This window comes from Fistularia commersonii, chromosome 20 (genome assembly GCF_037954325.1).
Source record: "Fistularia commersonii isolate RoL2024-O1a breed Wild chromosome 20, RoL_Fcom_v1.0, whole genome shotgun sequence".
NCBI lineage: Eukaryota > Metazoa > Chordata > Actinopteri > Syngnathiformes > Fistulariidae > Fistularia > Fistularia commersonii.
In genome coordinates, this window is record NC_141303.1 from 6,356,206 (window position 1) to 6,370,911 (window position 14,706).

Here is a 14,706-nt window from a genome sequence, read left to right on the forward strand (position 1 = left end):
CTGGTTCATTAATGTGGTCTTCTTGCAAATGATTTGCTGAAACACACTATTGATGAAAATATAAAGCATTTATGGAAACCTATTGAATACATTGTCTGGCACTGCTTTATTGTTGTCATGTATGTGTCAATGCTAACCTTTGCACAAAACAACATAATATAAAAGGAACAGTGCATTGAGTATTTCTACAAAGTAATTTATTACACATAAATATGTAACAAACCAAACAGTTTTCAAAGTCTGTACACATTTTTTTTTTTACAGCTTACAGTTTGAAACCCACTCATTGCATAGATAGAAAATAAGCACCTTCATTAAAAAGTAAAGTGATAGTGTAAACGTCAGTGGTTAATTTGGATAATGGCATCTCATCTGAGATTATAGTCTATGTTTCCACCTGAAGATATTATTTTTTGTTATATTATGTTATGTTTTAACAAGGTAAAATGTTATTGTCACTGGCTGATTTATAATCAGTGCTTTCTAGATTAAATTTCCCCAGTCATATATCCAGAGGCAGTTCATCTTTTCCTCTTTTTTTTTTGTTATAAATTCTAAGCTCTGCCATAGTACTGCACTCCAGCTCATATCAGTATGTCATTTCCACAATACTGGCTCTAACTTCAAGAAGTCTTCCTGGAGGCTGGCTGAGTCGTGATAACATGACATGCAAAAACTTTAACTCAATTTCTGACAATGGGGGGAAAAAAAACATATAGAAAAAAGCTTGAGTGTACAAAACCGTTTTTTTTAAGTCTGTATCCAACTCCTACTGATTACAATTTCCTTTTCCAATACCAATATTCATCTGCCTCATCCTGCTCTGTTGCTTTAAATGTGTCAACGTCACCGAGTCGACTGATTCATTTGGGATAAGAACATTATGACTGCTTTTTGTCAATTCTAAATGAACTGTACAATATCTGAGAAACCAGTATGTGGGCGTGACTACACAACAATGTGTATTAGTCAACAGCATTCTCCAAACTTTAATGGTTCTGATTATTCAGTGTTCCACGGAACGGCTAGAGATATGTTTTATCTGAACAATGTTGCAGAAAACTCAATTTATTTATCGCAAGAAAAGTCCCAAGAAAATGCAACACGCAGGTAAATTAATACTGTCATGGTAATTGAGCCTACATTTTTCAAGGCTAATACAAGGAAAAATATACAAAAAAAAAAACGATTTTATAACAAGCTTGACAGTAAATTGCAATTTTTGTAAGTCACTTTGGATAAAAGCGTCTGCTAAATGACTGTAATGTAATGTAAATCATTCAAACTTCGGTTTAGTCTCAGAATCAATTAATACAATTCTAAGTCCCGGTCCCCAAGTGAATGCATTACTTTAAGCAACACCCATTCTGTGTTGTGGAAATTAAAAGTGGTATTACAAGTAGTGATATCGCCGTCAAACAGAGACAGACTATCTATGGAACAATCTAAACACTTTAGTAGATAGGATGTTTTGCACCCTTCTTGCAGCAGTTTAATATTTTTCATTTTTTTATCCTTTCCTCACTCAAGTGCTTCTTTGCAAATGATACTTTTCTAAGTGCTAATTGAAATCTAAAATGTGAATTAAAAGCTCAAAAAGACATTGAGAATTGAAGCTCGGCTACAACTATTTTAAATGATCAAAAAGGAGTGAAGTGCTTTTGGTTGAACAATCTTTCTGAAAACACCTGTGAATACTCTTGAAGAAGATATACTAAGTTAAGAAGTCAGTAAGGAGGATGAGGAGGTGACTAATCAGGGGAAAAGATGTCGGAGAGAAACCGACAGTGTGACATTTCGATGGTGCAACTGACTGACCTTCGCTGCTGAAACTAAATTGGCAACAATGACCTCCCAACATGTGCAGAGGATGGTCAGACAGTCAAGTTTCTTCCTCTATATAAAAAAATCCAATGGAACTGCTATGTAAGCAACGCGCATAAGTTCCATGGTAACCTGGTAAGCTTTCCAATTACTCTGTAGTGGGTGTCATGACAACAATAGAGAGCCTCTCACTTCCTCCCACCCCTTTCACCATGAATACAAACAACACTTCATCCAGACTGGGTCACAACATAATTTCTCCTTGACAGCAAACGTCATCTGAGCCGTGGATAAAAATAATTCATAGTCCAAGCAGAGCAACAGTGTGTCTATGAAATGGAGCAAAAGGTTGAGGCGCATAAATCGCGGACAAACGAGGGTTTTGTTGATAAGTGTACGATAAAAATGACATGTAAATACTGATATAAAACCGAGGGGGGCTCATACACTGTATGTGGGTTCATCCATGCTCAAAATTCCTGCAGTTGTTTAAGTCGCATACATTTAAAATTGTACAAACTGTCTAAGCTAAGAGAAAACATACAAATGCGTCCACATTTACATCCTAACAAAGATAATTTTAAAAACTGCCATATATGATATAATACATAAATACAGAACACCGCTTCGACATAAAAAAATACAATGCATAATACCTCCCAGCCTTAAATCTGTTCTGCATCAGTATTCCTCGGCAATAATATTGACTTTACATGATGTGATGCCCCAGTGCTTGAGAAGATAATGGGCGTTATAAATATTTGGAAAATGCAAGCCCCAGTCTAAATAAGACCACTGAAATGGATCGTTACGGAAATGTGTGTATCTCGACAAGAGACAAGCTCACACCCCATTATATTTTCTTTACCTTACAAACACAATCCATTTCACCACAAAATTATATAAAGTAAATATGAGATATTTAGACATGTGAAATGTAAACCCAGCAAGTGAAATGAGGATTCATGTCCTATTTTTTTTTCATTAGAATTACTGTTGTGTTTTCAACATGATTTTAATAAACACAGCATTATGTGGATTGCTTTGCAACCCCAGAGCATTTTGTCAAGTAAAGATTTTAACCTGCTTCAGGTTTGTCATAAAATGAGCCAGAAGAGAAGCAACAGTTTCGCAACTCATTCAATGCATTATGTCCAGTTATGTTCCTTGAACATATCTAGATGGCTAAAGGTGGATATAAATTATCATTATTTTGAGACACCGTTTGCCAGATTCTAGCACATAAGCTATCCAAGCATCTGTTAGGACAAAGACTGAGTCAGACAACTGAACACATTTCCTGTCCTGTATATTTAACATTCCTTTTGCGAAACGATTCCTTGCCAAGAGTTGCTTGAGGGCTTCATTTTAAAACATCACAGCTGAAAATAGGGCTGTCAAATTATGCGTTTTCCTTAATTATGACAGATTTCCGAAATTTTAATGGCTCAGTGGGTATTTCTTGGAAGCTGCAGACAGGAAATATACATCCTCTAGCTAGTTGAGTTTGCTGATCTGTTCTAGCATCATAATCAGCAAGTGATTTTGTATGCAGTTGGAAAGTGGAGAGGGATTCACACTAGTACTAAGTTTTTATTAATTGATCTAAATTATTCAAAAGTTTTCCAAACATTTTATCACTATGTTAGTAGATCATATTTCACAACTGTGATTTCCAGCCGGCCAACCAGCATGTGATTGGTTTTCAGGGTGACTAGTGACTCTTGGGCTGTGTTTAAATCATGCACTACTTATGTATAGTGAGCATTATGTTTTGGGTACTTTTTCTAGCTGGAAATTATTTTAATTTAAGGTAACACAGGGTATCTTGTAGGTTTTTCTGCCTGCAGTTTTCACAACAACATCAGCTTTTAGTTTGACTCTAAAGAATTGGCAAGCTGCTGAGACCAGCAGCTGGTCCTGCATTAATGAAAGCAGCTTATCAACAGCATTCAGTGAGTTTCAGAATAGACTTTCACCAGTCTTCGCTAGATAATAAAACAAAATCATGTGTTTTTTTTTACAAATTCATATGAAAAAAAAAACCTTGACTTTACCCAGCCTTCTTTCAAAGGGTGTTACTTATTCAAAAACATTAAAATCCTGAAAAACCGTCCATCCTGAAATATGTAGGTGCATTGGTTTCGCATTGGGCAAAAATTAAATATCATTACACTGTATGAGCTGAGTGTTGACTAGTGAGAATCCACAAAAATAGAGAAGAATATTGGGCTCTTCATTCTGACTTCTCTGCAGCCGCCGTTGAATATCAAACTGAACAGAGCTGGACACCAGGGAGTATGATACATTTGGCCGGCTGTCCAGTTGATGTGTATTCTGCCCTGTGTGTTTTGTCAGTCCTGGGGAGAAACATGTGATCTCAAATTTGTGGGATGTGGGCTGAACAGCTAGATTCGGCGTGTTATTCAAAACTCGTCGTCGCAGACTGACGTCAGGCTCTGGTGGGTTCCCCGTTGAGACTCAGAGCTGCATTGTCAGAGACGGGTTCGGAGCAGGACTTGGCCAGTCTGATAGAGCAAGAAATACAGCTTGAATGAAAGCGATTTACAGTGCATGCCAACATTAAAAGAAAACAAAGGGGGGGGGCAAGATGGGCAGAAGATACCGAATTGTATCATGATACTATCTTGAGAAATATAAATGACAAGTAGGACATAAGAAAAAAAAAAAGTGACAGGTGAGTATTGGATAACAACAAAGTATTGATTTCAATAATCTGATTATTCAGATCAATCATATCAAATATCTCTTTTAGACTCACTTGCGTCAAACTTGCCGCTAACTGTGGCATCAGTTATGTGTTTTCTTAATTAAAGTAATTATGTGACTCATTTTGGCTAAATATTTGAAGTTCTCAATGCATCAGAATTGTGATATTGTTTTTAATATATGGGTGACCTCAATGTATACTCATACAACATGACTTACCAGTGCCCATCTCCTCTACTTCCATGTTGCTGCATGTAATGTATAAAGAAAATGTTCATCAGTACATCATCCAGGTCTCTCTTGTGCACAGAGTGAGATAAAGGAGTCACGAAATGACTGCAGACCCAAAGTACAGTCACATAACCTCCTCCAATTCCTCCCTCCTGGTAGGTGCTGCGAGGCACTGACACAACCAGAAGCACTAGCAATTCTTGCTGAGCATCACAGCTCCTAAATATTCTCAACTGTCAATCACGCTAAGCCTACAGGGAAGAAAAGAAAAAAAGGAAAAAACAACAAACAAAAGTCTGTGATTTCAGACTTGAGTTTGTCTTTGTGCGACATCAGCCGGAGGCCAGTGGCAAAAATGCAATTTTTGTCGTATTTATGTTAGCCTTTGTCCAGTAACCCTTGTAAGGAATGAAAAAACATGTAATGGATGTTTAGGATTATGTCAGGAATGTAATACATTTATAGTCAATAATTTAATAATGATTCCTTGCTCTCTACCAACATACATAAATATAATTAAAATAATATATCTTCTCATTTTTTCTACAAAAATATATTTAGATATACAAATAAATATTTATTGCTTATATATAGTCAACCTATAGGCATCCTTATCCACCAACCATGTCACTTGACAACTGTTTTGTAAACTGCTTGCTTGTTGCTAAGAGACAGTCCTTTTGAAGCGTTGTTTGGGTGCAAAGAAAAATTGACCATTTCATTTGATGATGAGATGTTCTTCATTTGAGATGTTCTATCTGATCTTTGCAACGCCAATATCCAACCAATAGTAGTGTTTGGGATCTATTGATCATTGTTCAGGCTGTATGTCTGCAAAACAACCTGAGAGCTACAGAAATACAAAATAAAATGTCCTTGTAAATACACAAATACAGTATATCAGACTGAATGCTGTTTTTAGAGTTAAAGTCTAACAAGAAAAATAAATATATTTTTTACAAAAATGACAAAATCAAGAATCAATAGCAGTCTGTGGTGTCCCTGCCCAGGAGCCAGCCCGCACAGAGACATTCAAAGTACATTACGTTAAAAAAAAAAGATCCCTACATTTTAGATGACAGTAAATTATTTAGGTGGCTCGGGGTACCATGGGCCTAAGCCAGCTGTTACATCATATGCACTTTAACTGCGATGTCACACTGAATTTAAACAGTCTTACACACATTCAACAGTTTAATTCATCCCATTTTAACAAAATGTGCCAATTGGTGAAAGCATCAGCCATTCCCTTTTTCAAGGACTTATGTTTTAAGGTGGAAAGACCACAGACACGATGAAAATAACTCCACAGGATATCTCCAATTGAGCCACAGTATTCAGTATTTCCAATATGACACTTTTTATATTAAAATTTGCAAGCCTTTGTGTGTTCATAGAATTGACCCAAAACTGCAAAGAAGGTAGCTGCCTGATTTCCCAACGCCATTAAACAAGTGAATCCCATTTTTTGTTACTACCATTTGTTCCCTTGCGTATTTGTAAAACTCAAAGAGTCAGAGGGAAAGAAAAGGAAAGAATGAAATAGTGTTTAAAATGAGCCATCTTTTTTTTTTTTTTCCCCAGAACAGCCTAAAAACAGCCTCAATTGCCAACACAATGCTGTGAGTACAGGTTACCCTGCCTCTCGGTCCCGACACAGACAATCCAAATGACATCAATATAATCGCTCCATCTTCTGACAGAAATACACTGAAGCTACTATTCAGCAGTTTAAATTTCCATCTTCAGATGGAGCCCACATTATATCAAACTGCTGGCCACTGAACTAAAATGTGAATCCAACAAATGTCATAAGAACAAGTCCGGTATTTATTGAAAATACTCGGGTACTGAATTATATGGATCGGAATCATCTGATGAAAATATTCTCTTTGAGTCTCAGTGTTTTGCTTGCATGAGTGGATATTAAGTGGTCACACTCAATCAGGCCAGAAAAAAAGAAATCCAGATATTTTTTGAGGAATTTTTAATACATTTTCAAACCTTTGTTTTTGTTATATTTGAATAATAATAATTTATCCTTTATTAATCCCCATGGGGAAATTAGTTCTCTACAATTAATCCACCATGAGCAGTTGGCTTCCAACGACCAGCGTCACGGGAGCAGTTAGGGGTTCAGTGTATTGCTAAACAACACTTCAACACACTAGGAGGGGCCGCCCCAAATAAAGCCTTTAGTACTTATTATGGGGAAAATACAATTCTCTCTCCTTTTCTTATCATACTGAAAACAGGTCAGTTGTTCTCTTGGTTCACCATAACATGTCTGAGATAAATTATATATATATACCCACATAAAATCATATACATATATATATATATATACACTGCACATATATACATATACACACATACACACACTTTTTGCAGACTTTTCTTTCTCTTTTGACATCCCAGCAACTATATCCCAACTCTCTATGACTCTTGGTGCAGTGTGTTCTGTAGTTCTGAATGATCCTTCAGTTTCCAGTACATCAGAGAGATGGAAACTCATTAAGTTTCATTTGCCTCCTGCTAGATCAGCCTATGCTGCTGAAGTACAGGACGCCTTAGACAAATCAAATGTGTATGAGAGAAAGTGGCAATTATTGAGAGATGTCTATGTAGGAACATACAGAATTGCCTGGGATTTTAAAAGAAGGTGGGTGAATGCTTAAAAAAAAGATCATTTATGGAAATCATTTAAAATTTGCAAGAAATTCCTCACTGCAAATTACATAAATCTCTTTATTTTTATTCTTTGATGATTTTTTTTCATTTTGAATTTATTTGTCAATAGGTGCTTTCAGCTAAAATTCAAAAGTGCATAACCTACGATTTATCAGATTACTTGTGATAAACAAGGGAGTAATTTCTAATTCAAACAAGAAATGAAACCTTTGAAAATTCATACTTTGTTGAAATACATTGCTAAGGCTCTTAAAAGACAAAAACAAATGACAAAAGTTTTAACAAGGATGATGGTCATGTGTTTTCTATACGTCGATTTGTTAGAAGTTGGAACCGGAAAAGTCTGACAACTCTTGTGCTAAAAGAGCCCTGGAGGCGAACTTCCTCTTCAAAGGTCAGATATTTTCCAAACACGTAGCAGCAACAGTGCCTCAGTCACAACAGGAAGTGTCTTGAAATACTGACTATGACTTCCTTATTGCGACATCTTGAAACCAGCCCTGGAGATGTGCAGACACTTCCTTCAAAAAGTATGTTGAATGCATGAATTCTATCTTCTTTCATGACATCTGTACTGTCTAAATACAGGACAACTAGTGACAGGACTTGCAGAGAATGACTGAAAAAATGTGCCATTCGTCTTCTTTTATTATCATCATTATATTGTTAGTATCATTAAGTTCCCGTTTTGAACTCAAAATGCGGCATCATATTGCTTTAACCAGTAAAACGGTATCCGAGCCTCAAAATCTGATGATTTCAAGATCCTTATAATTCATAGTGACCACTTTGTACTGCAGTTTTTCGCATCATTCAGACTAAATCTCGCAAAAACAACCTGGAGCAGTATATCAACAAATGACTTTACAATACTGTGGATAACTGAGTCAAAGAGAACCCTGCTTTCAAATGGTTTTAGTGACAATAGTTGTGTGAAAATGATAAATTAAAACTTAGTTGAAGTCTAAACCCCGACCTAAATTTGTATTTCAACACCAGCTTGATGCCTTGATGCCAGATCTTTCATAGCCTTAAATTTCAAGTGAGTCCTTTTACCGATTTATCAAAATAGAAATGATAAACAGAATAAAGAAACACCTACTCTGCTCCCGTGTCCTTCTGTTAGTCATTCCACTCAAATGATTTTTTCAAGGAATTATAATGTCACAATAAAGCTAACCAATGACCTTTAGTAAATAAAATGTCATTGGATATTAACACTTTCAGTGACATTCTTGAAAATAAGGCCACACTGAAAAAGACAGGAAAACAGCCTCATATCAGGTTTCCAATGCTTCTATGAAGACTCATTTGGGTGCAACACAGTCACTTGGGATTGAATTTGGTAAAATTACATGATATTCAAAAAATAAAAATATTCCTGTAATTATATTCCTGTATATTTGAGTCTTTTTTTTTTTTTTTTTATTCAAATTGAGTTATAGTAGCCGGAGGTCAAAATCACTACTTCAAGATGGGTTGCATCACCGCTGCTTTTTTTTTGCAGTTTTAATGAGGGGGAAGTAGCTGCTTATGTTTTAAATTGCCTCAAATCATCCCACTTTGCTTTAGAAGCACAACAAAGCTTCAAAACACACTCTGCAATTGCTGTGTGTTTACTGGATACACGAAACAGAGCGGCTAAAATCAAATTGCAGCGCAAGTATTTTCGGAAGTGGATTTTTTTTTTTCCAAAGGAACAATACAACCATGTTCAAATATGTTATGACAGATTTTGCCAATTGCTGGAAGCATTAGCAAACATTCACAGCGCACATTCTCAGCGGGCCTGTCAGCAGAATTGAATTTGTGATACATTTGCGCTCAGATTGTAGTACTTGAGATATATTTGTGGAGGAACAATTTGACGTTTATTTTCTGCAAAATACTCCAGTATTCTTGTATAGATGAAAAAGTATGCCTGAGTTATCTCGATATATTAAGATTACCTTGAGAACGTGTCTTCAAGACCATCCTCCACATCCTGTTGAGATATTAAAAACATGGATCAATAGACGCTTACATTTCATTCCTTTAAGCTGTATATATATATATCTATATATAGATATAGATATATATAAAAAAATAAAATCAATAGAATACACAAAATACAGACATATATGCAAATGTCTGATTTAGATCAAAAGGACACATTTGTATTGAATATACCAGATATATGACAGATATATGATATATTGCTTTTGTTCCAATTTATTGCATACTAATAGATAATCATTATTAGTAATAACAAATTCATGTATGAATAAAAAAATCCAAGGATTAAAATCGATGTGTACTATAAGATGTGATTGATTATTGGAGGGGACAGTTTGTAAAATGTTCATGAACATATAAATATGACAAGCAGAGCTCTTGAGATCCCCTCTGTGCGGGAGCAGGCAGCCGCACACATTTAAATAAACATATTGCCATCTAGTGGTAAATATGCAAAAATGAACAGACTGAAAATGATGCAGCTGTATTGTCAACTAAAAAATGTACAAACCCAGTGCTCCGTTAATATTCTATAATTAGGGATCATGTTTAATATTGGTGAGAAATAAAATAAATAATATTAACTTCTAATAGCCAGAGGCCTGCAAACAGGATTTGATTTTGCTGTAATAAATCCTCTGGTAAACACCTTTTAGTACTTGCCTTATGCATGTATGGTAAATATTTTCACACATATTACATGGTTGATTGAATTTTGAACTCCCTTTCTTTTGCACAAAGTTAATATGTAGAGAGGAACTTTTATTGTAGATTTATACATAATAATGTACATGTATATGTAATAGGTCTATGTTGCTGTGTTGAGGTTTTGTAAAATGCCTGTTATTATAAAATGCCTATTTTCTTGTTTCTCCTGTTGTTCCTATTAAGATTCTTGGAAAGATATCTGTTATCGTATGAAATGGTTATTATTTTGTGTGAGTTACAGTTGCCCTTTAGGGACAAACCAAATTTTCCAAATGTAATTAAATTGAATTGGATTAACAGGATGTTGTCTGTTGAGGTTCAATAAATAAGGGCTTGTATCCCTGGATACACCCAGGATCTACCTGAAGGTCACAGGATGACTGGGTAAAATATAATTTTCTGCATTCAGTTCATTTTTTCAATGTTTTTCTTATGTTGTTTATGTGTTACTCTGTCGAGGGGGTATGCAACTCTCGGGCCTTGAATCAAAAATATGTAATTATTCATGAATTGTAGACTTCAAATGTCCAAATGAAAATGGGAATATGTGTAATTACAAGTGAACTACATATTGTTTGGTCTTAGGAGTGCCTCAAAACAAACAGCGTTGTGTCAGTATATTGGATTTTTTTTTTTTTTTGATTTAAATAATATTTGTGATTTATTTAGCTCATTTTTTTCCCCTTAACAATCAGGATAGTAATATAACTGCAATGCAACAGACAAAATTACTATTTCAGCACAGTCCACTATTTGGAGGCCGGCCACGTGACCTACCCAGGAGTCATGCTTCATCGGTCGCCTCCGAGTAGGGTTACTACGAGGTGAAGGGGAACTGATTGAGGCGGAGAAAAATGGCCTTCGGAGCTTCTCCTCCGTCCCAAAAGGCTTATGTGCCTCTGAATCTGTGAAATCCAGCGGGCGCAGTAAGTAAGGAGGGAAGGGGTCAAAAATAGTAGTGTGGGGACAGAAGCAAGAACAGGGACATGCAGAAACAAATTCATGACAGCAGTGACACAGAAAAGAGAAGTCAGCTTGGTCTTTTAAACTGCAGCGACACAAAGGTGAAGCATCAATCCCTGCCTGTGGCGCTTACAGCTTGCCAGCTAAAGACGGAATTTAAATAATCTCTTAAATATTCACATGTCTCTCTATTACTTCAGAGGTCCTTCATGCTTTCACAGCATTTTTTTTTTGCCCCCCCCTTCTTCTGGCAACTACCAGTACAAATTTTTAATTGAAAGAAGCCAGGAAGGGATGGGCCTGGACTGACAACAAACTGACAGGATGATTAAGTTTCATTTTGCAGACTATTCAACCCTCCAGGGGGAGGAAAACACTTTTGACCTATAAATGTCACAGCTCTACAGTAAAACCTGCTGCTTCCTGGGATGGCTAATGAGTTACAGATCATTATGCGAAATATCCCATTAGTCTGATAAATGATAGGGTTCACTTCAATTTTTAGTGAATGTACATAAGTACAGGCATGAACGCACCACAACAGAGAAGGTGTTTTTAATGTTGTCTTATAAATGACAATTGTAATGGGTACTTAATCCTGACCTTTGGAAATTGATGGGTCTGTATCGTTCACATTCACATCTGACAGCTGTTGCCATTTTTATAAAACCAGATTAGGAAAATTATCTCAGCAAAAGGAAAAAAAAAAAAATCCCAAAAGCTATACATTATAGAGGGATCACCACAATATTTTATTTTGGTCAAACTTTCCATATATGTGTGTACTTGGAAGGTCATTCACTTCACATAAAAACAAAACATTATTCATTAACCTAATAGGGACATAAGTTGAAATACTTATGGAGTAAAAGCAATAAATGGTTTGCAGTGATATTGAAACATCACGGTTTGTGAAGTTGTTATTATCAATACGACTAATTGTTTTAACTGTTGGCGAAACACATAAAACCAACAGCATTAACCCTCTCAGGCTCAAATTAAGTTGTAGTTGCAGGAAAAATCTGATATTTGGCTGTCGCAAATCTGCAACATCTGCCTGAAGAAGGTTAATGGCATCTGAAAAGCAAAGATTAAACTCACCTGCTGGAAAACACTGGCTCTCTGTTGTCTCTCTTTGACCGTTGCTCGCCGCACAAGAACAGCAGGTCCTCGCCTTCTTACTTTTGTCTGCATACAAAGGAAATTAAAATTCAAAAAGGCTGTCATTTTAGTATCAGAAGAAGCTCGGTCGTAGCTGCATGTTGTTTCCAAATTCAATAAATTAGGGTAAGATAGCTTAATTTGGGCTGTAATGTGGTATTATTTAACACAGTTTTTATCATTATAACTAGGAGCGGCCGATAACAATTAAGACTATGTTATTATAGCTAACTTGTAAAATGTGTGGAGGGAGCAAGAGCTGCATATAAAATGACAGAAATGACCCGCACAGTATATCTTACAAAGCGACCCATTCATTTTTTACGAAGTCAGCCACCGCTTCTCATCGTAAAGCTTGGGGGCGACATTATCAGAGAGAAACCTAATTCTGAAGCGGCAGCCACGGTATTAGAATTGCTGAAAAGGTTTGGAGCACAATCAAAGAGAGAGTTAAAGGACATAATGTCAGATTGTAACACAACTTCGGAATTCATTTACTAGTTATATGTCAAGTAACAGCTGTTACAGGGATAAAATGAGACACAAGGTTTCCTAGCGAGTCGGGATAAATCTGAACGTTCGTCCTCTAGCGGAGCACGCTGGCTTCTGAAGGCTGCAGTCCAGCTTTTGCAACCCATGAGCAGTTTCAAGGTCAGAAGGAGACGGAAGAGAGTGCAGGGGCTGGATGTTGTCTGTCCTTCCTGTCTGTCGCCTCGTGCAATGTAGCAGGCTTATTAATCTGACACCGTTTAGTTGTGATATCACACTTGAAATACTTGGAAAGGATCACATGGGCTCTCTTCGGTCTATTTCACACTTTGAAGTGTTTGCAGTCATCTGTACACGATTTCTAGTACAGTTAAAAAAATCTTAGTCCTCCGGCACCTTTTACTCAACTACACTTTTTAACTCACAACTTAAATACACACTGTGTACCGCTGGTTATATGTATCATTGTCTTGCCTTGAACAGGACTTGCTGAACACACAACTGTTATTGCTCTGATGAACTGAGGCAATAACTCAGTCTTTGAAAGAGGTTGAATTATTTTACCAATCAGTAAGAAGACCAAATATGTATTTTTTGATTTCAGAGGAAAAGAAAGAGGAGGCCAGCAACAAATGGGCCAGTGGGTCAAAACTTTTATTTTTCAAGGAAGCTAAACTGTTTGATATCGATTTCAATCCTTTCATTTGACAACATTTCCCTTTGTCTTTGGTGCCGATTGTGTGCAGTGTCATAATGATTTATAATAAAAAGACCAAAAGGATGTTCAGAAGGGTGTATTGAGTGAACTTGGCTGAGGCGTGTGATTTTTTTCAGCAGCAGACTTTTTTTTTTTTTTTTGGTAGTCAGGATTTAGATTTAAAACAGTAGTAATTTGTTTTGATGTTATTTTCAAACGTCTTCAGCAAAAGCCAACCACTTGGGAATTCCTGTCTTCATGAACTAATACTGTCAGAGTTCTATATCCATGCCCATTTATTTTTCATGTCTGAAATATCAGATGAGTGTGTGGATGAAGCGCCAGTTTTGTAAGCAATCCTTAGCCGACTGGCGGCAAATGGGTTACCCCGACAGTGAGATTAATCTAATTCTGATTTAATCTGATCACAGACATGCTGGGTGGATTACACCTTGCCTGCTAGGTTCAAAGGGAGAGATTTCACCTTTCAGCAGCTCCATGAACTCACCTTCCTGAGCAACCTCCCACAGATCTAGGGCCACCTTAAAAGCCTGTGCTACCGTTAATGTAACAGCCTGAGCCTGGAGGCGGATGACAAGAGAAGGGGCAGGTTAGAGTCACATGACTAAATTCGGACTTTTCCCTTTCATTGCAGACATATTGGAGCTGATTGCTTTTATTGAGAGTGAATGGAAATAAAGATCTATTTTAAAAAGATGACATTTGTTCATCGCTGAGGTTTGGTTTCCCCTGTGTGTAAAAGCCTTTTTTTCTGAAATTCCTCATCACAAAACTAAGCCCGGTCCTTTTATACAAATGCCTTTTTAAATCTAAAAAAAGAAGAACAATTTTACAATGCACTGTGCCTTGCACTTGAATTTCAAGAGAAAAAAAAAAAAATAGATAGATAAAATCAGGAAAATCCAAAAAGCATAGAGGGTTAAAGTATATTTAAGATCTGTATATGAAATTATTCAACAATCTTCCATTATTTTGATCGCGAGACTCAATGAGTAACTTAGTAACTATGTGTTACTAAACCGAGTGAAAAGCTGGCTAAACATTTTTCAACATTTATAAACATAAACATTTTTCTAATAAGCACTGAATGATGCCTTATATTAAAAAGGATAATGCAGTAAATTATATTAATAAGCCTCTAATCATTATCTAATGCGCATCATTTTATGAGTCCTTACCAGGAACTTTACCTCAAT

At 36.3% G+C, this 14,706-nt stretch overlaps 1 protein-coding gene across 1 annotated transcript in view; it reads right to left on the bottom strand.

Annotated features, from left to right (window-relative positions):
* Positions 1 to 233: 233 nt before the first annotated feature.
* LOC147222726 (low density lipoprotein receptor adapter protein 1) overlaps positions 234 to 14,706 on the bottom strand; it is a 52,626-nt gene continuing 38,153 nt past the window's right edge. Inside the window, exons 5-10 of the mRNA XM_086167069.1 lie at positions 13,998 to 14,070; positions 12,244 to 12,330; positions 10,957 to 11,084; positions 9,426 to 9,460; positions 4,774 to 4,802; positions 234 to 4,352 (exon numbers count right to left, since the gene is read on the bottom strand). Of these exons, the coding sequence (XP_086023195.1) occupies positions 4,306 to 4,352; positions 4,774 to 4,802; positions 9,426 to 9,460; positions 10,957 to 11,084; positions 12,244 to 12,330; positions 13,998 to 14,070 (399 nt within the window). The 3' untranslated portion in view covers positions 234 to 4,305. The remainder of the gene's footprint in view (positions 4,353 to 4,773; positions 4,803 to 9,425; positions 9,461 to 10,956; positions 11,085 to 12,243; positions 12,331 to 13,997; positions 14,071 to 14,706) is intronic.